The 24,878-nt window shown below is 40.3% G+C and overlaps 2 protein-coding genes across 4 annotated transcripts in view; one reads left to right on the forward strand and one right to left on the reverse strand.

Annotated features, from left to right (window-relative positions):
* Positions 1 to 331: 331 nt before the first annotated feature.
* On the reverse strand, positions 332 to 24,441 carry APIP (APAF1 interacting protein). Its single transcript, NM_001075352.2, is given in 7 exon segments — positions 332 to 631; positions 1,189 to 1,356; positions 4,038 to 4,173; positions 5,841 to 5,958; positions 8,386 to 8,434; positions 14,016 to 14,116; positions 24,189 to 24,441. Coding segments are annotated over 7 exon segments (729 nt in total). The 5' UTR covers positions 24,246 to 24,441; the 3' UTR covers positions 332 to 531.
* Positions 24,442 to 24,575: 134 nt separating this feature from the next.
* Positions 24,576 to 24,878, forward strand: part of PDHX (pyruvate dehydrogenase complex component X) — a 75,369-nt gene continuing 75,066 nt past the window's right edge. For 2 of the 3 annotated variants that reach the window (XR_009490580.1, XM_059874725.1), the window contains exon 1: positions 24,576 to 24,757. Coding sequence is in view for 2 of the 3 variants with exons in the window: in XM_059874725.1 (XP_059730708.1) it covers positions 24,598 to 24,757 (160 nt within the window). In the remaining variant the exon portion in view is untranslated. The remainder of the gene's footprint in view (positions 24,758 to 24,878) is intronic. The other variant, NM_001075751.1, reaches the window with a different exon arrangement.

Raw genomic sequence — 24,878 nt, forward strand, 5'->3', positions numbered from 1 at the left:
CTGGTCTTAACTTTTCATGTAAATTTATGTTACCAATATTAAAATAAGAAAATGCTCATTCTGTAACTTAGTGGAAATTTTCCAATGGGTTCTAGTATCACCAACAACTTTGAAGAGTAATAGGAATTCTCTGGAAGTATATACAAAAAAAGATTAATTCAAAGGGAAATATTTTGCCATTAAGGGGTTTAGAAATAAACATAAAACACATTCATGGGACTTCTTGTGTGGTTCAGATTTCTCGCTTTCACTCTAGGGGTCGTGGATTCGATCCCTGATTGGTGAACCCCACATGCAGGACAACGCAGCCAAAAAACCCAAAACACATTCATTATAAAATTTTTATTCCATTGTATTGTCATTTAAAATTATAAGAATGTAAGCAAATATCACCCAGTGTCAGAAGATCTGCCTTGTTTAGTGACAAATCAATAGTTTCATAGACATTTTCAATTCATTTAAAAAAGGTCATGTCATTTATGTAATAATTAAGATAAGCTTTATCTCTCTATATAGTAAACTTCCACTGACTTATACAATCCCATTTTCTCCAGCGGGAAGCTGTGCTGGGTCCAGCCCTGCTTGCTTCATTGATACGGCAACATCAAACAAATAGTCATAACACTCACACCTGTTTAAAAAAATAAAAAGCAAAAAGCATTAGAAGTGTTTGGTCAGAGTTCTCCACTTCTAACAATTACATTTTCCCTCTGCATCGAGTGAACCCTGTTCCGAGTAATTTTATTCCCCCTCAATTCTATGCAAAGGGTTTCTTATTTTGTCTCTAACATTATTTAAAAAAGGAATCATACCATATCATGCCACACACTATATACTTCTCAGGAAATAAAAAGAGTTTAAAGTAGACTACTTACCTAAATTTAAATTTTTTATTATGTGCCATTTTTGTAAATAAATGTAGCAAATCATCCTAGCCCTCAACTGAGAGAACAAGAGCTGTTGCTCCTTCTTTATATCAAAGAGCACAGTAACTTGCCAAACAACAGCTGACCTGAAAATTATTTCTTAACAAAAGAATATATAATACAAATAAAATATCTAGAAATAAAAAACTATGTAATTGGTTTAAATTCAGATTAAACCAATTTGACCAGTGACACACCAAAAAAAGTCATCCTTCTTTGAAAGCGTGGTGACCGGCCTTGACGTTCCTTGGTTTACACTTACATGGTTTTAGCCTTCTCCCACGTCTCTCCCCAGACGTAGACTCCGTGCCGTCTGACTAGCACTGCACAGGAGTCTGGGTAATCATTCACTGCCCGAGCCATGCGCTCTTTGAGGTCTTTCTCCTCAGGTGTGTTCTCAATAATAGGCACTACTAACATATCATCGTATCTGTAAGACAAAACATGCTCCTTTTTAAAACAAAAGAATTCATATATAAAACTGATCACTTTTTCAAATAATAAACTAGACATTCTCTTTATATCGGAGAAGCCACTCCAAATTATGAACAAGATGTTGCATGTCAGTCTGTGTATCCTGCATGAACAACTATATCAAAAGACGCCTTGGGAATCTGGCAGGCATTGTTCTAATCCTAAGTAGAAGTGGCAGAAATTTGTACAGGACACCAAAAGATAACAAAGAAATTATCAAGATCATACCAGTATTTCCATGAAGCATAGAGAATCATAGTGTTTTGAACATAGGAAGGATTAACAATTGAACTACTTAAAGCAGGAATTTCCCAACAGTACGAAATCATTTTATTCTATCTCTGCAGGACCCGAAAGTGTCTTGGATAGGCAAATAAATACATGTGTGGTTTATGGTCCTGGGATAGCAAAAACCTTCTGAGTGAACCATTAAGGGTATGATAACATTTTTAGAACGTTCTCAAATCTATGATGTTAGAACTTGTTTTTACCTTATTTTTAGTAAGTACATGTGATGAAATCAAAATATGCATTTTTCATTTTTTGTTTCTGTAATAATACTCAAGCAAATAATCTGTCACTGGTAAAGTTACAACTATTTCTGAGGTCATATACAACCAATCAAAACTCAGACATATTTTCCTTGTAACATGAACTTCTCTTGCCTTGTTAATGTATCATCTGCTTTTTCACCTCGTCTGTAATGGCTACATTTAACTAAAATAAGTTCTATCAATAAACTATCAGAAATTACTACTTTAGGGAAGGTATAGAATAAATAGCAGTCATGTGATAAAGAACTTGGCCAATCATTAACAGAATGAGGTTGCCCATTATTTCACTTAAGTAAAACAGAGGTAATTATAAAATATCCTTAAACATGGAGGGAAAAATTGCTAGTCCCAAGTCTTTCCTAGTATTGGCCATAAAAACCACAAACTTATATTTTCTTCTACCATACACCAAACAGTCAGAAATAGCTCCAGGTGCAAAATAATTCCACAGTAAAGAAGACCTGAAAGCTAATCCAGTCCGATCTACTCCTTTTACAGAAGCAGAGCCTGGGGTAGTCCTCCAACTAAACAGCGTTCTTTTCACCCTTCCATAGGCATTCGCCTTCAAAAGGGAGGACAGTTACATTTAACATGGTTACCTCCCCAATAAGAATTAGGCATTTGAAAGTTACCATTATTTTTAAGATGCACTTAAAATTTTTAAAAAGTAGAGTGCAAAATGTAAAAACTCCATCCTTTTCCCTACTCCATCCAGCTTTTTTTGCCCCTTCTTTTGACCGGATACTTAGGATTCTACCCAAAACGTGATTAAGTACCACTGCCCAGGAGCTGTGAAAATGACCCTGTTACTGATTTCCCAGCCAGGCTCAAACAGAATTGCAAAAACATCTCAAAAAACTTTGTACTCTTTAAGTTCCGAAACATTCAACATAATATATAAAGAGTATATACACTGATGCGTAACAAATGGCATCTTTGCATTCGCGTCATTCTTTTTTCCACAAATTCCAAAGACTCTCTGCTGGGCTCTGCTCCTATACCCACCGTTTCACATGTTCTTCTGACCTATTTTTATTTCTTCACTGAAGCAATCAAATGCCAATGAAATTGGTAACACACAAATGCCTCTCCTTCAAGACCCAGACGTGGAAAAGGTAGTATGCGGCTATGCTTTAGTACGTACGCTTTCAAAATTTAAATATTTAACTTCTGTAAGTAGGTGTTTCCCACTGCTGAGGAATGCTTTAGGCACACAATAAATATTAACTAAACTCAAGTCAACTGAGCTTCTCAGCACACTAGTTTAAACACGCACTGTTACGTGCAGTTAACAGTAACACACTGCCCTAAGAACACTTCAGTGAAACCGACACCCTTTTCCTCTCAACAAGCCAAAGTGGATTCAGCCCCTTTAGGAAATTAAGAAGGGTGAAAGTTCAGGAACAAGAATGCCCAAACATTTAGATGAAATGCTGAGCCTGTCTCTGAGTCCCAGGAACACGTTTCTTCGTGTCACTATATTGTAGATTGATGAATAATGGCCACATTTTTGTGGGCTGGTAGACTTAGCTGATTTTGTCTAAAGGGCCTCTGTTCTATATTATCTATGCCCCTTTCCACACTGAAAATTATAAGCATATAGAGATCTAAATTAAAATAATTATAAATTTTTTAATGAAAATTTTTTAGAAATACTACATGAAATCCAAACGAAGCATAAACTTTAGTCAGAGCTGAAACTTCCTGAAGACAAAGTGAAGGTGAGGAGCGCTTATTCTCGGGTTGTTTCAGCAGAGGAACACAGTCTTTCCATCTCTACAGAAATCTCAGTCCAGTCCTTTTCTTTTTACTCCAACAAACATTTCATTACTCATGTTGGCAATAATTTACCAAGGCTGAGTTGGGAATGGGGAGAAGGAAGGGAGGCATACGATTTGTGTCACTGAGAATAGATCTGGAAGTATAATATTAAGTGGAGTATTAACTAACACAGATACATAACGTCGCATTAAATACATAAAAATATCAGGATCCCGTTTATCACAAGAAGGAGAAATACTGTTCAAATTATTTAAGCACAAAAAAAAGTGGTGGCGGGGGGGGGGGGTGGCGATGGAAATACCTGTAATACCCTCCTGAGGTACATTTCTTTATTCCTTTGATCATCTCTTGATGTGTAATTTTAAACTCCTTTCCTGGGAAGACAAGGGTGGCCATGACAGCAGCTTTAGAATGGGTATGGATCACAGCACCTGCTTCTGGGGTGGGGGTCGGGGGGAGAATATAGTCACATGCTCAGTGAAAAGCAAATTACCCTTTTTAAAGAGTTTATATATATATATATACACACACACACACACACACACACACATACACACACATATTTATATACGGTTATGGACTTGTTTTTTTTGGCATGGAATAATAAGTTGGCAGTGGGTAGGAGAGGAGGAAGGGAGGTAGGAAAGAGAAGAGTCAGAAAGTGAAAAGAAGAAACATTAAACTTTATCCAGCAAGCGGACAATGCGCGCAATACTTTATACACGTTCAAAAACATTTTTCAGATGGTCTGAAGTACAGCTATTATAATAATGGAGATCATTATCATAATACTATGACCACTCAATTAGGGATTCCTACATCTCCTTTAAAGATGTTTTCTCTTTGTATTATCACAACAACCATCTCTCCCATTTAACGGTCAAGGCTCAGAGATTGTTAAATAACTTATCCATGGTTATTTAACTACACTGTCCAACTTTAGACAGTAGTTGAAAACTTGGGATTTGAACCCAGGTCAGCCTGACCCTTGATCAAGATAGGCTTTACAGTGTAGGCCACATCTTGGTGACATGAGGGATGATTGGGATTTTGAGATATAGATGCAATGGGTTTACCTAAAAAAGAATTTGTACACTATAAAACTCGGTAATGGCTATTTTTGCAACTGGAAGTTTATTTAGCATTTTCGCTAGGAAAGATTCTTCAGGCTGGCAGAATCTGCTGCTGAAGTTTCATCCTGTCAATAGTAGCTGGTAATGTCTGGGAACAGAACACAGCACAATTATTCCCTGTATACTGATTTCATTCAGGGGCTATACTAAAGCATGGTCTTTATGACTTCATTGCAATGGTAAGTCAGTACTTCAGTTATACTTTCTTATTTTTACATTGTCCTTTAGGTTCAACCTTTCTAGGTTAGTTTTCTACCACAATTTCTGGGAATTACTAATAAAATTAGTCATACTTTTGTCATACAGTAAATTTTTCAAAAAAGAGAGGACCACTCCCACTGAAGTGAAGAAAAGACCATGATTTTCCCTCCTTTGTAGTTTGATTAATTTCTACTACAAGTTCACAGAGGTATAACTCTAAACTAAGAGTAGGAATTGGATTGTATATATAATAGTTGGTTAATTTGACAATCTAGTGGAGTCATACTCATCTAGATTGGAATTCTGGCCCCAATACTCCCTAGCTGTTTATTTTGGGAAAATCTTCCCACAGTCTCTGTCCTCTCATGTATAAAATGAAATACTAATGGACCTTCCACAGGGCTGATGTGAAGACTGAATCAGTCAACACGTTTAGAATTGCACATAGCAGGTATTTAAGAAATTTGAATTACAACAATAATTGCCATTATTTAGGGGGGAGTTCTATTGTTTAGTTGCTAAGTCATGTCTGACTCCTTTACAGTCCCATGGAGTATAGCCTGCCAAGACTATAGTCCATGGGATTTTCCAGGGAAGAATACTGGAGTGGGTTGCCATTTCCCTCTCCAGGGGATCTTCCCGACCCACAGATTGAACTTGTGTCTCCTGCATAAGCAGGAGGATTCTTTATCACTGTGCCAAACAGGAGAGCCCATTTAGGGGAGCCTACTCTGCAAATATTCGTTATGTTGAGTACATTTTCTACCAACCTCTCATTGTGTAAGCATTCATAAAAAGAGGAGTGCACTGGCTTTTTTTAAGATTCTTAGATGGCGGAGGTCCACTTATGTCCTTTTCATTGATGTCACAAACAAACATGTCTTCAGGCTATTTAGAGAAGGAAAAAGAAAAGAAAAGGTTCATAAAATATCAATGAGAAATGTCTTCTTTCTTGTTTGTCTATAGTGTATATACATAGCGTGAATATATGTGTTCAGCTCACTTCAGTAGCTCAGTCGTGTCCGACTCTTTGCGACCCCATGAATTGCAGCACGCCAGGCCTCCCTGTCCATCACCAACTCCCGGAGTTCACGCAAACTCATGTCCACTGACTCGGTGATGCCATCCAGCCATCTCATCCTCTGTCACCCCCTTCTCCTCCTGCCCCCAATCCCTCCTAGCATCAGGGTCTTTTCCAATGAGTCAACTCTTCACATGAGGTGGCCAAAGTATTGGAGTTTCAGCTTTAGCATCAGTCCTTCCAATGAACACCCAGGACTGATCTCCTTTAGAATGGACTGGCTGGATCTCCTTGCAGTCCAAGGGACTCTCAAGAGTCTTTTCCTACACCACAGTTCAAAAGCATCAATTCTTCGGCACTCAGCTTTCTTTACAGTCCAACTCTCACATCCATACATGACCAATGGAAAAATCATAGCCTTGACTAGACGGACCTTTGTTGGCAAAGTAATGTCTCTGCTTTTGAATATGCTATCTAGGTTGGTCATAACTTTCCTTCCAAGGAGTAAGCGTCTTTTAATTTCATGGCTGTAATCACCATCTGCAGTGATTTTGGAGCCCCCCAAAATAAAGTCTGACACTGTTTCCACTGTTTCCTCATTTATTTGCCATGAAGTGATGGGACCAGATGCCATGATCTTAGTTTTCTGAATGCTGAGTTTTAAGCCAACTTTTTCACTCTCCTCTTTCACTTTCATCAAGAGGCTTTTTAGTTCCTCTTCATTTTCTGCCATAAGGGTGGTGTCATCTGCATATCTGAGGTTCTTGATATTTCTCCCGGCAGTCTTGATTCCAGCCTGTGCTTCTTCCAGCCCAGAGTTTCTCATGATATACTCTCCATCTAAGTTAAATAAGCAGGGTGACAATATACAGCCTTGATGTACTCCTTTTCCTATTTGGAACCAGTCTGTTGTTCCATGTCCAGTTCTAACTGTTGCTTTCTGACCTGCATACAGGTTTCTCAAGAGGCAGGTCAGATGGTCTGGTATTCTCATCTCTTTCAAAATTTTGGATTTAAATATTTATATAATTATAGTCTCACTCAAAAATATGTAGCCATTTTGAGAAATAAAAATATGTTTTCTACTAACCAAAATAATCTCAAGAGTTAAAAAAAATCCACCTTTAGAATTTGAAGAAAAAAATTGTTATGGAAAATTTAATATGCAAGTATGAGGTTATCAATTCATTGATTTAATTTCTCACTTTTGCCATGTAATTTCACAACTATATTTCACAGAGACTACATAATCACTATTTTAGGATGGGTATCATAATTTTTTTTCAATATTTCATAATATAAGAGGAAAAATAGAGAATAAAATTTTCTTATTCCTTGAGAATCTTACCTGGTACTCAGAAATGCTAATCTCGATGAGGCACATTATTTTTTAAATTCTAAAGAATTATGTAGATCCAGGTTTTTCCTAGTAACATGCATATTTCTGACTTGTAACTTTCATTTGCCAGGGTTTATTATAAACTACCATATAAATTCTTTATTAATGAAGCATTATGCCTTAGAGAGAATTAAGTATTATGTACTTGTTTTAACTCTATTCTGGGTATTATTCTAGCATTAATACAGAAGGGGTCCTCTCAAAATTTTGAAACAAAGTTTTATAACTTTGGAAGAGCTTTGCCATTATTAAATATGAGTTGATTTGGTCCATTTGGTCCAATCTGATTAACCTATTAGCCTGATAAAAATGGGGAGAAGGCAATGGCACCCCACTCCAGTACTGTTGCCCGGAAAATCCCATGGATGGAGGAGCCTGGTAGGCTGCAGTCCATGGGGTTGCTAAGAGTCAGACACGACTGAGCGACTTCACTTTCACTTTCCACTTTCATGCACTGGAGAAGGAAATGGCAACCCACTCCAGTGTTCTTGCCTGGAGAATCCCATGGACGGAGAAGCCTGGTAGGCTGCAGTCCATGGGGTCGCACAGAGTCGGACATGACTGAAGCGACTTAGCAGCAGCAGTAGCAGATAAAGATGGTGTTACAATGCTGCAGTTACAATCATCTTTTATTATGATTTAAGACTGCACTATTCACTTTTGCCCTGTAGAGGCTGAGAGAAGATTTAGAACTCCTGGTGACATGTAGGACCATTACCACCTTAAAAAAATTTAGTAGTTACTTAACAAATGTTTGCTGATTAGTTATTTAAATTATCACAATATAATTTCCCTTCAAAACTAACATTTTTTTAACATTAATTCCATTTCACAAAACAATAATCAGGTAGAGAAGATGAGACATTTAGGTTTAAGAAGGATCCCTTTATCATACCTGAATCCGTTCCTTTTGCACTCCTGAAGGAGCAATGTAGATTTCATTGCTGGTGATACAAAATATAGAAATTGGTATTTATTTAACTCTATTGTCCTGCTTTTGCAAAAAAGAAGTGTATCCTTGCAGTCCAATCATTACTCGTCTTTATAAATCAAGCCATACAAATAGCAGCTTTATTCAATTAATAGAATAGGCTGTATAGAAAGAACAGCAAGCTACTTTAATGTCTTTATAACGCTGGTGACACAATAAAATGTTGATAGTTGCTTCTGTCTTCTACATTTTCATATAAAGTTCTTTATTTCTTTTTATGGTGCAAAATTAATGGTAACCAGGCTTTCATCTAGTTAGGATAAATACATCTGAAAACACAAGTCTTTAGCATCTTTAAGCATCAATAAGCAGAGCTGATCTTGCTAGACATGAAACACAGTAATTCTAAAATCTAATCAGGAAAATATGCTACTCAAAGTCTTACAAGGAATCGGGTTTCATTTTGTTGTTTGAAATGCTCTTATTACAAAACATGAAGTTCAGAGACCTCTGCTGGATGGCTGGTTAAATTACAGCTTTAACCCTGGGCTACTTTTTTGGGTGGAACAGTATGCTTCCTAGTTGAAAAACACTTCTATCTTGTGAAACTACATGGTAACAAAGCTAAAACAATTGCAGAAAGTTAAAAATGTAAAAGGCATGGTTACATCTGGAGATCTCTGTTATACAGCACTTGTGCTAAGGGAGGATGCTACAGCATCACCACAAGGTGCTTTCAAATTTGATTTGGAAATTAATTTCAAAATCTCTAAATTCTCTCCACCCTCAACAAAGATCCTCTGGCTCATGTATCACTTTCAGTTGCTGCCAGAGGGTATTAAAGAGCTGCCACATAATGCAAATGAAGGAAATACCAGCAGCTGCATGCTCCAGCTTCTGCCACTGAGGCATGGACTAGGGACACTAAATCAATATTAACTGTTTCTGAAGGAGACTCCCAGGGCTTCCTAGGGGATGCTAGTGGTAAAGACCCCGCCTGCCAATGTAAGAGATATATGAGACATGGGTTCAACCCCTGGGTAGGGAAGATCCCCTGGAGGAGGGCATGGCAACCCACTCCAGTATTCTTACCTACAGAATCCCATGGATAGAGGAGCCTGGTGGGCTACAGCCCACAGGGTTGCAAAGGATCGGACAGGACTGAAGCAACTGAGCATGAACACACAAAAGAGACTCACAGACTTAGAGAATGAACTTATGGTTGCTGGGGGTAAGGATGGGGGAAAGGATATTTAGGGAGTTTGGACATGTACACACTACTGTATTTGAAATGGATAACCAACAAGAACCTACTGTATAGCACATGGAATTCTGCTCAACACTATGTGGCAGCCTGGATGGGAGGGGTGTTTGAAGGAGAATGGATACATGTACATGTATGGATGAGTCTATCTGCTGCCCACCTGAAACTATTACAACATTGTCAATTGGCTATACTCCAAAATAAAATAAAGAGTTAAAAAAATATCAACTGTTTCCCACAGAAAATGAGGATGACTAGCTATACTGTATCAAGCTGCCAAAGTTGGGGTTACAAATAAACCTATAGACTTAGAACTGACAAAATGTAAGGAAGTTCCTTTAAGGTATACTCATAAATTAAAGTCTAGAAAATAAATGCCGGGTATGAAAGTGAAAGTGTTAGTCGATCAGTCCTGTCCGACTCTTTGTGATCCCACGAAACTGTAGTCCACCAGGCTCCTCTGTCCATGTAATTCTCCAGACAAGAATACTGGAGTGGGTAGCCATTCCCTTCTCCAGGGGAATCTTCTCGACCCAGGGATCAAACCCAGGTCTTCAGCACTGCAGGCTAACTCTTCACTATCTGAGTCACCAGGGAAGCCCAAATGCCTGATAAAGAGAGTGAAATACAAAGTACAGGAAGCTTTGTTCAAGCACTCATTTTCACAATGTAGTTACTACTTTAGAACTTTGTTGCCTAAGAAAATCATAGAGTGGCATTCCTCCGGAACCAGTGGCAATGCATAGGGATCATACTGTCAAAAAGGACCCCTTATAAATACCAGAGATCCAAATCTTTTGTCCTCATGTAACATGAAGAACATGAAAGAGACTCTGGAATCATGTGTGGTACGTAATCCAATCACCTCTGCTGGGAAGTGGACTTGTAGGTCTTCTCACGAGGGAAGATATTTATGCAGCCCCGGAAAAAGACCCAGATAAAGTTCACAACAGTCTGCTGTAAATAAGCCCTCAGTAGTGAAAGCATGGAATCCTAACCACTGGACCGCCAGGGAATTCCCTAGTATGCTAAATCGGGTTTTATTACTACTTTTGTAAAATAGAAATCAGTTTAGATTTTGGTCAATTTTGATTAAACAATTAGCTAAATAGATTTTAGAAAAAAATATATTTACACCTACAAGGAAGGAGATATCCGGATAAAAATACAGAGATGATAGAGCTTTTATTTTGGGAAGGACAAATGCTAAAGACTAAAAGTAAAGCATTTCTTGGGACTGTAAGCCACAAAAGAAAGCATGCTGAGTTTCAAGGTATTACGTTTGGGAATTTGTTTTCTCCACACTCCCTGCTCTTTCACTCTGGTGAGCAGGGGGACAAACCGCAGGAGTTCATAATACATGTACATGTACTGCTTCCACTCTTATTTACTTAAAAAAATCCTTTAAATCTTACTATGCTTCAATTATCTTGTCTACAATATGGGTTTATTAATTTTAATTTTAGTAGCATACAACAGGATTAGTGTTTCTGACACATAAAAACATTATGCTGTGAAAATAGGAAATGTTAAATGTGAAAGGTAGGAGCCCAACCTAAACACAATGGCTATTAAGTATCCTGGAATAGCCTTGACTATGGTTATTTTCTTGATCCTCCATTTCTTCCTTTGATTTAACACTCATCTGTGTCCTAAGCTGTCTTTTCTTGTTTGGCACCACACATCAGGAGCATATAAACTGGACTGATAGCAGCCAAACCCTGGAAATGTAAATAGTTTCATTTTCTCCAAAGGGCTTACTGCCACACTTACTATGGAAACATAATCTATTGGGTTTGTGCTTCATTCCAAATATATCTGCTCTGAAGCATCAGAAAAAACTTTCATTAACATGAGAATATTAATATCATTGATGAAATTATTGATATGGGTCTACAAAGTCATTTAAATATTAGGGAGAAAATTCAACATTTTACTACAAATTACCCATTTTACTCTATGAAGCACAAATTTAGTAAGATCCCAAATGCAGTGACATACAATCGTGGCTGTTTTCACCTGTGACCTCCAGGCGGCGCTCCTCACCAATTAAGAATCTAATAACAGGCATTTTACAAATACAAGGCAACTTCCCTACAAATTGACTGTAATGCTACAAAGTCAATTAATTTTAAAATGCGCCCCTCAGGGCTTTAGCATAACCACACACAATTTTAGTGAATGGTTCTACATTTTAATTACAGTCTTTTATATCTTTATTTAAAAAAAAAATTTCTTCTTGAGATCTGCAATGGCTCCTTGCTTACATTCTGTTTTTAATTTTGCTATTTTTTTTTAAAGAGCCAATTGGAAAAAGTTATTTTAATTCAGCTTGGTAGAAAGCTCTGTTTCTTACATATGTACGTGTGTGTGTGTGTGTGTTGTGTCCGACTCTTTGTGACCCCATGGACTGTAGCCCACCAAGCTCCTCTGTCCATGAAATTTTCCAGGAAAGAATACTGGAGTGGGTTGCCATTTCCTATTAGCGGGGATCTTCCTGACCCAGGGATCTAACCCATATCTACTGTGTCTCCTGAATTGGCAGGCGGATTTTTTTTACCACTGCACTGCTTGTGTGTGTGTGTGTGTGCGCGCGCGCGCGCGTGCTCAGTCGTGTCCAGCTCTTTGTGGCCCCATGGACTGCAGGCTGCCAGGCTCCTCTGTCCATGGAATTTGTGGACTGCAATCTGCCAGGCTCTTCTGTCTATGGAATCTTCAGGCAAGAAATACTGGAGTGGGTTGCCATTTCCTACTCCAGGGGATCTTCTCGACCCAGGGATCGAACCTGAGTCTCATGCACTGGCAAGTGGATTCTTCACCACTGTGCCACCTGGGAAGCCCTTATTCGTACACGTACAAACTAGTATTTCTGACAATGCAATTAAAAAGCAGGTTACTAAAGGCAAGGTTTAGAACATGATTTATTATAAATAATACAGCTCAAAAACAAAATTACTAGGACTCAACTCCTAAATGAAAAAATGAAACAACTATAATAACAACAAGTGTTATAGGACTTTGTTGTGAACAGGTCAACTTGAAAGTTTTGGCAAAATACTCTGAAAACCTGTGAAATACTGATTGACACAGTAGCACTGGGTTGATGGTAAGAGGACCCACGTAACGAAGGTACCATGTACTACGAGGAACAGGACCTTTGCAGACCAAGAGCCTCCCTACATATGAACTCTGACAGCTGTTGAATAAGGCCTCTCCTGACGTTTCCCACAGTTTAATTATATTTCATGAGTTTCTTGGTAATTTGAAGCAGATTAAGTTTCAATGGCATCATCTTGTGGTATGCCACAAAGTCCCTTTAGTCTAAAATGTTCTGATTATAGAAACTCCCCTGGTGGTTCAGTGATTAAGAAGCCATGATTCCAATGCAAGGCGCAAGAGTTCAATTCCTAGTTGGGGAACTAAGATAACTGCATGTTTCGAGGCCAAAAAAAAAAAAAAAAAAAGTTTACTGATTACATTTTACATTCTATTCTTTTTTAAACAATGCAGCCTCCTTGGAGGTGTTACTCTATATATTCAATATCACATAAATATTGCAGTAGTCCAATTTTGTTAAAGAAAGTGAATTAGGATAAATAAATAAATCAAGTTACTCAATTTAATATTCAGCCTCCAGACAATTAATATTCCTAAAACATTTCAGGAGGAAAAATATTAATCCTGTTCCAGAAACACTTAAGGGAATGAGATTCTACAACCTTTATTTTCATTGTAAGTAGGTTACTTATTTTTTCATCCTCTTAAAGGAATGACACTGAATAAATCTCGTGAACAATTAAATACTATTTATTCCTTCTACTTCAAGTCAAATATCTCTTGTTTTGTCCTGTGAGCAACATGGACCCGCAGGTATTAAGTTCATTAATAACAATACATGTAGTTAGAAACGCATATTGCCTTTTTTTACTCAAAATGTAATTTTTAGGATTTTTGGATGGTTAACAATCTGTATCTAAGTGACTCTGAAATATGTATCTGAACCTTTGAAACAAATCCTGTCTACCCAGAGGGGATCCTTTACAGTTCCAGACACGAATATATCCAGCAGCATGTTAGTTAACTTTGGTACTCCAAAGACTGGGACCAAATTATTTGGATTTCAAATTGTGGTTCTTAAGTCCACAGGTATTTATTATATATGCAACATCTAGAGCACACTTACTCCATTGGGTTATGCAAATACCTATTTCTCTATTTAGAAACTAACTACCTTGAGTACCATAAGAAATCGATCATCAGCTGTTCTTTGACATAATACATGTTACGCTCTTGGTGGTCTACTTATACGGAGAATCAGCCAGAAACTTACCCATGCTTCAAGCTAATTCCTCCTCCAGTCCCAGTGACCCAGCCCAGGTGGTAGAACTGCTTGCACAGCTCTGGGATCAGGTATCTTGGATGTTCCTTGTCCTTAAAAAGAAGATAATGATTTCTAAATAGACATTATTTTATCAAGTAACTATTATAGGAAGTTACTTGATATCTTACTAAAATATATATAATACATACTTACATACTTACTATAATACATACTATATAATATATACTTACTATAATACATACTGCTGCTGCTACTGCTAAAGTCACTTCAGTTGTGTCCGACTCTGCGCGACCCCATAGACGGCAGCCCACCAGGCTCCCCCGTCCCTGGGATTCTCCAGGCAAGAACACTGGAGTGGGTTGCCATTGCCTTCTCCAATGCATGAAAGTGAAAAGTCAAAGTGAAGTCACTCAGTCGTGTCTGACTCTTAGTGACCCCATGGACTGCAGCCTACCAGGCTTCTCCATCCATGGGATTTTCCAGGCAAGAGTACTGGAGTGGGTGCCATTGCCTCCTCTGATAATATATAATAGATATCTCTAGTAAAAAACCAATTTAAGGAAGTTTAAGAAAATCTACCATAGAGAGGATACTGTGAGAGAGAAAATTATTACAAAATATACTTTGTTTTTAATGTTTGGAAAGTGGATCTGCCATATTGTTTGGCAACCTAGAATCATTCAGTTAAGGGCCACACAGTCCAATACTATGGAACAAGTTATAACAATGAGGTGGGGAAATGCCAGATTATATTGCAAAGTGTCTTACTGAAATGGTTGAAATAAAATAGAATCTAGTGCTGAAAGAGACACACTTCAGTCTACCCAGAAGATTTCTTTAAACAAAACAACTTTTTCAAAACACCTCATTAAGGCATGAAGTACATGATATATACTATGATAGTTATTTTTTCATCTTCTCTGTGTTGGTTCAATTTTTTTTTCTAAAAAAAGTCCTTTTTCCATAGTAATTATACTGTTTTCTATTATTACAAAATCAATGTATACTCATTATGGAATATAAGTCAAGAAAATGACATAAAAAGCACTCAGAAGGAATCATAATTAATATTTTCTAGGCCCCATTCTCAGAGAAGGCAATGGCACCCCACTCCAGTACTTTTGCCTGGAAAATCCCATGGATGGAGGAGCCGGGAAGGCTGGAGTCCATGGGGTCGCTGAGGGTCGGACACGACTGAGCGACTTCCCTTTCACTTTTCACTTTCATGCACTGGAGAAGAAAATGGCAACCCACTCCAGTGTTCCTGCCTGGAGAATCCCAGGGATGGGGGAGCCTGGTGGGCTGCCATCTATGGGGTCGCACAGAGTCGGACACAACTGAAGTGACTTAGCAGCAGCAGCAGCAGGCCCCATTCTATGAAGATATATGTTGGGATAACATCTTACTGTTTAAGATGTTATATAAGTAATATATGAGATATAATTGACATATAACATTATGTTTCAGATGTACAACATGATGATTCCACATTTATATAGATGGTGAAATTATCAGTACAATAAATCTAGCTGAAATAAAAGCTCCACTTTTATATATGTCTGGTGATTATTTGTTTAGAAAAGAAAATAAAGCATTTCCCCCTTTTGGTAAAGCTAAAATGAATGAAAACAAAAACAACAATAAAGAAATACCATGAATTCCATTTTGGCAGTAATGATTTATAACCCTTACCTTGAAAACAACTAAAACAGCTGAGTTATTTTAAAAAACATTTCAAAATATATTGCTTAGCTGGCTGGAAAATAAGGTTTCACGGGGGCCATTACAGAAAAGAGTGAGTCTACCTGGGAGGGAAATGAGCTCCTATAACTTCCTTGACGGCATCTGAAAAACTCTGGTGACCTAGTGCTTCAATTTTGATAGCTGTGCAAGTCACTAGAAGCACAAGATAAAACCTAAGGTATGCTCCAAACGGGGCATCCAATACAAAATCCCTACATAAGGCACTATACTCTCCAGATTAAAGTGAACAAGAAATAGACGCACTATGCAGCAAAGCACAGTCAGCAAATCTGCCTGTAGAAAATCAGCACTGGGTAAAGGAGAAAAAACAGCTTTGAGTCCAAAGAGAGGTTATTATAGAACAGACTACATTTTTAGCTACTTATATGGGTATTTGAAATTATGGTATTTTCCCATATTCACTGTTAATATTATACATACTATTTTATTTTAGATAAGTATTGCTTGTGATAATTTGATGGAGCAGACTTAAGAATATAAAATTAAGGATATGGAAAAGCTGAAATTTTTTAAAGTTCTGACTCAGCACAGGCTTCAGGGTTAATTGCTTACATTACCTGGGGCCTCAGTTTTGTTATTGTTTAGTTGCTCAGTCATGTCTGGCTCTTTGGTGACCCCATGCACTGTAGCCCCCAGGCTCCTCTGTCCATGGGATTCTCCAGGCAAGAATACTAGAGTAGGTTGCCATTTCCTTCTCCAGGGATATTCCCTACCCAGAGATCGAACTGGTGTCTCCTGCACTGGCAGATGGATTCTTTACCACTGAGCCACCAGGGAAGCCCAGGCCTCAGTTTACTCATCCATTAAACGAAAACATGCTGAGGATTAAAATGACATATAATGGATATATCCAATCCCAAAGAAAGACAATGACAAAGAATGTTCAAACTACCACACAATTGTACTCATCTCACACACTAGCAAAGTAATGCTCAATATTCTCCAAACCAGGCTTCAACAGTATGTGACCTGTGAACTTCCAGATGTTAAAGCTGGATTTAGAAAAGCCAGAGGAACACAAGATCAAATTGCCAACATCCGTTGGATCACAGAAAAAGCAAGAGAGTTTCAGAAAAACATCTACTTCTGCTTTATTGACTACGCCAAAGTGAGTGAGTGAGTAAAGTCGCTCAGTCGTGTCCGACTCTTTGCGACACCATGGACTGTAGCCTACCAGGCTCCTCCCTCCATGGGATTCTCCAGGCAAGAGTACTGGAGTGGGTTGCCATCTCCTTCTCCAGGGGATCTTCCCAACCCAGGGATTGAACCCGGGTCTCCCGAATTCCAGGCAGACGCTTTAACCTCTGAGCCACCAGGGAAGTCCTGAGTAGATCACAACAAACTATGGAAAATTCTTAAAGAGATGGGAATACCCGACCACCTGACCTGCCTCTTGAGAAATCTGTATGCAGGTCAAGAAACAACAGCTAGAACTGGACATGGAAGAACAGACTGGTTCCAAAAAGGGAAAGGAGTACATCAAGGCTGTATACTGTCATCCTGCTTATTTAACTTATATGCAGACTATATCATGCAAAATGTTGGGCTGGGTAAGCACAAGCTGGATTCAAGATTGCCAGGAGAAATATCAATAACCTCAGATATGCAGATGACACCACCCTTATGGCAGAAAGTGAAGAGGAACTAAAAGCCTCTTGATGAAGGTGAAAGAGGAGAGTGAAAAAGTTGGCTTAAAACTCAACATTCAAAAAACAAAGATCATGGCATCCAGTCCCATCACTTCATGGCAAACAGATGGGGAAACAATGGCAACAGTGAGAGACTTTATTTTCTTTGGCTCCAAAATCACGCAGATGGTGACTGCAGCCATGAAATTAACAGACACTTCGTCCTTGGAAGAAAAGTTATGACCAACCTAGACAGCATATTAAAAAGCAGAGACATTACTTTGCCAACAAAGGTCCGTCTGGTCAAAACTGAGAGAGTCAATTCCTAGGCAGATTGATAAGATCCAGGGGTCCCCGAAGAGAGAGGGGTCTGGAATTCTCAAGGAGGAGGAAAGGACAAACTTTGTGTTTTTTTTTTTTTCCCCTCTCTACATGCCTTAGTCTTAGTCACATAAAAAAAAATTTTTTTTTCTTTAAGCCCGGAACTGATGATTACACAACTCAGTTTAAACTCTGTATTAGGGATTATATAACCACAGTGTATCCTGCTTGAGGACAGTTTCTCCTTCCTGAAAACCTTCTGGCTAATCCTGTTACCTTAAAATGCAAATTATGGAAGTGGGTCTAGTAAGATCTTTACAACCTTGAGACATTCTTTTGATATATTGTAACAACTCATCAAAGTATATAATTCTCTCACTAACACTAGCGAGGGGGGCACTCTCCATCCCCCTTCTGATGTCTATGTCAGAAGCTTTCTCGGACCCTTTTCTTACTTTAATAAAACTCTGCTACACAAAAGCTCTTGAGTGATCAAGCCTGGTCCCTAGTCTCATAGCTAAATCTTCTTCAGAGATCACGAATCCGACATCATTCACCATAAGCTATCAAAGCTATGATTTTTCCAGTAGTCATGTATGGATGTGAGAGTTGGGACTGTGAAGAAAGCTGAGCACTGAAAATTGATGCTTTTGAACTGTGGTGTTGGAGAAGACTCTTGAGAGTCCCTTGGACTGCAAGGAGATCCAACCAGTCCATCCTAAAGGAGATCAGTCCTGGGTATTCTTTGGAAGGACTGATGTTGAAGCTGAAACACTAATACTTTGGCCACCTCATGCGAAGAGTTGACTCGTTGGAAAAGACCCTGATGCTGGGAGGGATTGGGGGCAGGAGAAGGGGACGACAGAGGATGAGATGGCTGGATGGCATCACCGAGTCTATGGACAAGAGTTTGAGTGAACTCCGGGAGTTGGTGATGGACGAGGAGGCCTGGAGTGCTGCAGTCCATGGGGTCGCAAAGTGTCCGACACGACTGAGCGACCGAACTGAACTGAACTGATAATGGACGTAAAGCAGGCAGCACAATGTGTGTCACAACGTTCATTTCCTTTCCACTTTAATCAATGAAAAGTTTCTGAATTAAAATGAATAATAAAGCTATGTTGGTTTTTCTTATTTTTTCCTTTTTAAATCTAGCCAAAATTACTGATGCCTTGTATAATTTGCTATTTCCTTTTTTAGGAATATAAATGATATTTTAATTACATATTAAAATGCAGCCAATGAGAAGACTCCTGCAGTTTTCAATCCTTAAAACCATCAATTTGCACAGCAAGTTGCAAAAGTTATAGGAAATAGGCTGTTCTTAAGCCTCGCTTCCCCCACCCTTACCCGCATCAGGGTCTTTTCGAATGAGTCAGTTCTTCACATCGTGGCCAAAGTATTGGAGTTTCAGCTTCAGCATCAGTCCTTCCAATGAATATTCATGACTGATTTCCTTCAGGATGAACTGGTTGGATCTCCTTGCAGTCCAAGGGACTCTCAAGAGTCTTCTCCAACACCACAGTTCAAAAGTATCAATGCTTCAGTGGTCAGCCTTCTTTATGGTCCACCTCTCACATCCATACATGACCACTGGAAAAACCATAGCTCTGACCAGATGGATCTTTGTCAGCAAAGTAATGTCTCTGCTTTTTAATATGCTGTCTAGGTTGGTCATAACTTTTCTTTCAAGGAGCAAGCGTCTTTTAATTTCATGGCTGCAGTCACCATCTGCAGTGATTTTGGAGCCCCAAAAAATAAAGTCTGACACTGTTTCCACTGTTTCCCCATCTATTTCCCATGAAGTGATGGGACTGGATGCCATGATCTTAGTTTTCTGAATACTGAGTTTTAAGCCAACTTTTTCACTCTCTTTCACTTTCATCAAGAGGTTCTTTAGTTCCTCTTCACTTTCTGCCATACGGGTGGTATCATATGCATATCTGAGGTTATTGATATTTCTCCTGGCAATCTTGATTCCAGCTTGTGCTTCATCCAGCCTGGCATTTTGCATGATGTACTCTAAATATAAGTTAAATAAGCAAGGTGACAATATATAGCCTTGACCTACTCCTTTCCCAATTTGAAGCCAGTCCACTGTTTCATGTCTGGTTCTAACTGTTGCTTCTTGACTTGCATACAGATTTCTCAGGAGGCACATAAGGCTGTTTGGTACTCCCATCTCTTGAAGAATTTTCTGCAGTTTGTTGTGATCCACACAATCAAATGCTATGACATAGTCAATAAAGAAGTAGATGCTTTTCTGGAACTCTCTTGCCTTTTTCACCATCCAACAGATGTTGGCAATTTGATCTCGCTTTCCTCTGCCTTTTCTAAATCCAGCTTGAACATCCGGAAGTTATCAGTTCGCTTACTGTTGAAGCATCTTATTGAAGAGATTAACACACTCCTTCTGAAGGCTGGACATTCCCTTGGAGATTTTTCCAAGACTGAAGACCCGTTCACTTTACTTCCCCACTGCATCTCCCTCTCCATTCTGCCTTTTGACTTTAGGACCTTAGTTTCCTTGCTTCTCTCTAAACTATAAAAGAACCTGGCATCCAGACCCCAATAAGATGGTTATTTTGAGATGGTAGCATGCTATCTTCTCAGGCTGCCGGCTCCCGAATTAAAGTCTCTTCCTTGCCTCAACATCTTGTCTCTCAATTCAATGGCCTATCGTGCAGCGAACAGAGTGAGCTTGAACACGGTAACACAAGGAGCCCGGCTTTAACTCTGATATCCACTAGCTGAGTGCCCTATGTAAGTCAGTGACTCTTTCTGGGTATCGAGTTCCTTATATTAATAATCTGGATGAGTGATTCCTAGACTTCTGAATTTCAAGACCAATAGCTTTCGTTGCTGTTGTTCTTTAAACTTTAGGGACTGACATAAGATTGCCAAGTTACAACGTTAGTTATATTTAATCATTATCACATTCTTCAAAAAAGAAAGTGCATGTTTAACATAAAAAGAGTAGGAAGGATGTCAGAATAAAAGCTAGTCCTTTAAATTGAATGCAGTTAATTTTGTGGAATTCACTTTCCCATCATCCTAGCTTTTCTTACTTTAAAATACTAGAGTGTAAAGCTCTCACGTACTCCTATTTGGCCAGGATGAAGGTTGTTTTTTCTTATTTGGCCTATTTGCCTACAACTTCTCCATTTCCCTCCAGCTTACCCTTCACTCTATTTTTAGTACTAATATAATACACTACTTTGATCACTTAAACTCCCTTCCTCAAATCATTTAATGATCAGATACCATGTCTTGGGTCTGTTAAGTCCTTCTGCTTTCTTGTTCCAATTTAACTTTCAAATGTTTTCACTTTTTTTTTTACATAAACCTCTCAGTTCTAGTCCACCTATGTAGTAATCAACCTCCAGGGTGGCCCTTAACGATGATCCCAGTTCTCTGGTTTCCACTTCCTGGTGTAGAGTTCCATCCCAAATTGTATGAGGCTGGTCTGTGTGAAGACCGACTGAGAAGTGATAGTCTGTCACTTCTGATATCAGGTTACTGAAGACTACAGCTTCTGTCTTCTGTGCTCTCCTTTGGATCAGCAGCTGCCATGTTATAGGGTACTACCTATGCAGAAGACCATACAGGGAAGAACTGACGCTTGGGCCAATAAAATGGGAGGAACAGAGGCCTGCCAGTAACTTTGTGAGCCTGGAAACACATCCCGGCTGCAGTCAAGGTTTGAATGCCTGCAGCTCTAGTTGACAGCTTGACTGCCATCTCATGAGAAACTTTGTCAGAAACTGTGTGAGACAATGATTGTGTGTTAAGCCTAAGTTTTGGGATACTTGCTATGCAGCAATAGATGACTTAAGACACATTATCTTGACAGCCAAGAATACATCATTTTCTCTTTGCACTGTTATTGCTCATGCTAGATGTCCAATTATCCCAACTCTAGCTGTCAAATTCTTATCAGCCTTCATACCCACTTCCCCTATGATTCCTTCTCTCATCTTCTCAGGCAGAAGTGATCCTTCCTCAAACTCTGTGTCATGGCAATTGCCCTTTGTACCTTTTTTGTGTACCTATTGAATAGCCCTCTCATTCATTTACTTAACAAAACTTTACTGAAGGCCCCGAAGAAATAAATATGAGTAAGATGAAATCCTTACCCTTGAGCGCTCAAACTCTAGTAAAAGTTGTAAAATCACAAAACAACATATAAAACAAGATGGTCCAGGGCATTATCAGAGTAGAAGCTACTTCTGGGAGGAAGCAGGAGTTGGGAAAGACCAGCCAGGAAGGGATGCTGAACTAAGTTTTAATAAAGGATGTGGCGGAGTACGCAGGTATGTGAAGAGGAGAAAGAGCATTTCAGTCAGAGAGAACTCTTAAGCACCTGCAACCAGAATTACGTTCTGTGGGATGGAGGCAGGTAGGGATAAAGACTGTAAGGATCTTTCATGCCATGCACTGGGGTTTGGACTTTATGTTACAGATGGTTGATAGCTGCTGAGTCATTGTAAGTAGAAGATGATTGGATCACATCTTGTTTTTGGAACATTTCTATAGGGGTAGTACAGAAGAAAGGCTGAAGGATGACCAAGGAAGCAAAAGACCAGACCAGACCAGAAGGCTGTGCGAAATAGTTTCAAAAAGAAATTTTAACGTGTGATGGTGGAGATGGATTTGGAAGATAAAGAAGTTAAAAAGGATAGGCTTTGGGTAAGAAAACCTGAAAAAAAAGGCTTCAAGGAAGTCTAAGTTTTCAGTTGGCTGAGTTGCTAAGTGGATAGTGATACCAGTTTTAAGCATTCCTTGCCTGTCTACCACACATGTAGCACTTCTGGGAATTCAGCCCTGAACAAAACAGAGTCACTGCATTAACGGAATTTATACTCCAGGGGATAGTTTTTAAAAAGCTATGTTGGCTGAAAAAAAAAAAAAGGCACAACCTCAAAGTTAAGTTTCAGTTCAGTTCAGCCGCTCAGTCCTGTTTGCGACCCCATGAACCGCAGCACGCCAGACCTCCCTATCCATCATCAACTGCCGGAGTCTACCCAAACCCATGTCCATTGAGTCAGTGATGCCATCCACCAACCATCTCATCCTCTGTCGTCCCCTTCTCCTCCTGCCCTCAATCCTTCCCAGCTTAGCATAAAGTTAAGTTTAATTGGGGGGTAAAATGAGGACTATAGGCAGGGAGACAGCCTCTCAGTTCTGAGGAACTGATCCAAAGTGGTGAGAAGGGAGGTCAGTTGATAGATTATTTTAGTGAAGGGGAGTTACATGGAATCAAGCCCACATTTTGGCCAAGGGTTGATGTTAATCACCAGAAGGTTGACGCTAGTCAGGAGGAACAGATGTCTCAATTATTTTAGTGCTTTTCTAGATAGGAGAAAAATGCAAGAAATTAATACTTATAAAATGCTCTCTTGAAAACAACTGTCTGACAGCCTGCTCTGCCAGGTTTTCCTAGAGTATCTCATTCCTGATCTCCTCTCTCTACTCCTTTCAGGGTGTGTTGAAAGTCTAACTCCAGCAGGTACTGACCTAACCCTTGTAGAAGCAGACAGTGGACGACTTTTTAAATGGCAGTGAAATGAAGAATAAACAAACTGTAGTACGTGGGAAGAAGAAAACTTATCTGTGTTAGTTACTTATTCACACAGAATAGTGGTTGCCAAGAATTTACCAATAAAACCTGCTAGGCTGTGACCCACGTTACTACTTTTTAATTGGGACCTTCAGCCCCAAGAGATAATAACAGGAGAAATAAAGGAGAGAGTTTCGGGGGGGGAGGCGGTGCTTTCCCTCCCTGCCTCTTAATTAAGCAAGGCTTCTCACGTTTTAATTGTTTATTCCTCTAGATTTCCTCCATACCCAAGGCCTAGCCCTTAATCATCACCCTGAGCACGTGGGTGTTCCAGAATGAAAAGGTATGCGCAGCCTAAGGGTGGATTTTCCTCTTCTGCTTAAGGAAAAATCCTTTTTAAGATCATTCCATAATCAATCTAACCGAGGTAGTCAAAGAGCAACTGCGCAGAGTAAAAGTGCGGGCAACAGTCCGAAGAGATGGCTCTGCGTACGTTTTCCCACTGCCTGCTGAGCGGCAAACGAAGGGCGCAGGAAAACAGCTGCAGAGCACAGTCTTAGCTCCCATTCCACTCCAGAGCTTCGAGTTTCCCCGAAGGTCTGTCTTTATGTTAAATGGGTTTGAGACACACATTAAAGACGCCCAATGCTCCCCCTCAGTTATTTTTCCCTTTTCAACGTTTGGTGCCCAGCCCTCGCGGCCGAAAAACCCCAGCGCTGAAAGCAAAGCTCGCCGCGTAGGCCGGGGCCTCAAGTCCACACGCGGGGAGCAGGCGGCGGCACACGGTGGTCGCGTCCGGCCCGGCGCAAAGCCCCACCCGGCCGGCGCCTCGCTTCCGCCGCCGCCTCGCCTCCTGGGAATAGAGGGCACCGACGGCCCCGCCCCTACCTGCGCGCGGCACTGCCGTAAGCAACAGTCTCCCTCTGGAGCGTGAGAGCCAGACATGGCCGGGACTAGCAGTACCCGCGCCTTGCCACCTTCGCACGGCTGTGCTCCTGGCGCTTCGCCTGGGCCAACGCAACGAGGCCCGAACTAAACTCAGGCGGCTCTGAGGGCAGCCTGGGGGCGGGGCGGACAAGATGAAGGGCGGGTCTGAGAGGGCCTCTCTGACCCAACCGCGCAGCCGCCTTGGCCGGGAGGCGGGGGCCAACCAGGTTGGAGGCGGGGCTGGAACTCGACTCAGAGGCGCGCTGGCCTCCGGGGGGGCGTGTCCCCGGGTGGGAGGCGGGGCATGGGCGGGCCTTGATGACTGGGCGGTCAGGCTGCGCTGAGGGCAGCCCAGGAGAAGGCCGGGAAGATGGCGGCCTCCTGGAGGCTAGGCTGTGACCCGCGGCTGCTGCGTTGCCTTCTGGGCTTTGGCAGTCGCAGAAGCCCAGAGCTGGTTAAGGGGGCTGCTAGGTGGTCTGTCGGCCGTGGAGCTAGTTGGAGATGGTTTCACAGTACGCAGTGGCTGCGGGGTGAGTGGCCGGGGCTTGCTCAGCTTCTCTGTACCTGAGCAATGGGCCTGGGGCAGTGGCTTTTTGATCGAGGGCCTGCATCTGGGTGTGGAGGCGCCCGGAGCTCACCGTTCCCTAATCC

The sequence above is a fragment of the Bos taurus genome, chromosome 15, assembly GCF_002263795.3.
Source record: "Bos taurus isolate L1 Dominette 01449 registration number 42190680 breed Hereford chromosome 15, ARS-UCD2.0, whole genome shotgun sequence".
Taxonomy (NCBI): Eukaryota; Metazoa; Chordata; class Mammalia; order Artiodactyla; family Bovidae; genus Bos; species Bos taurus.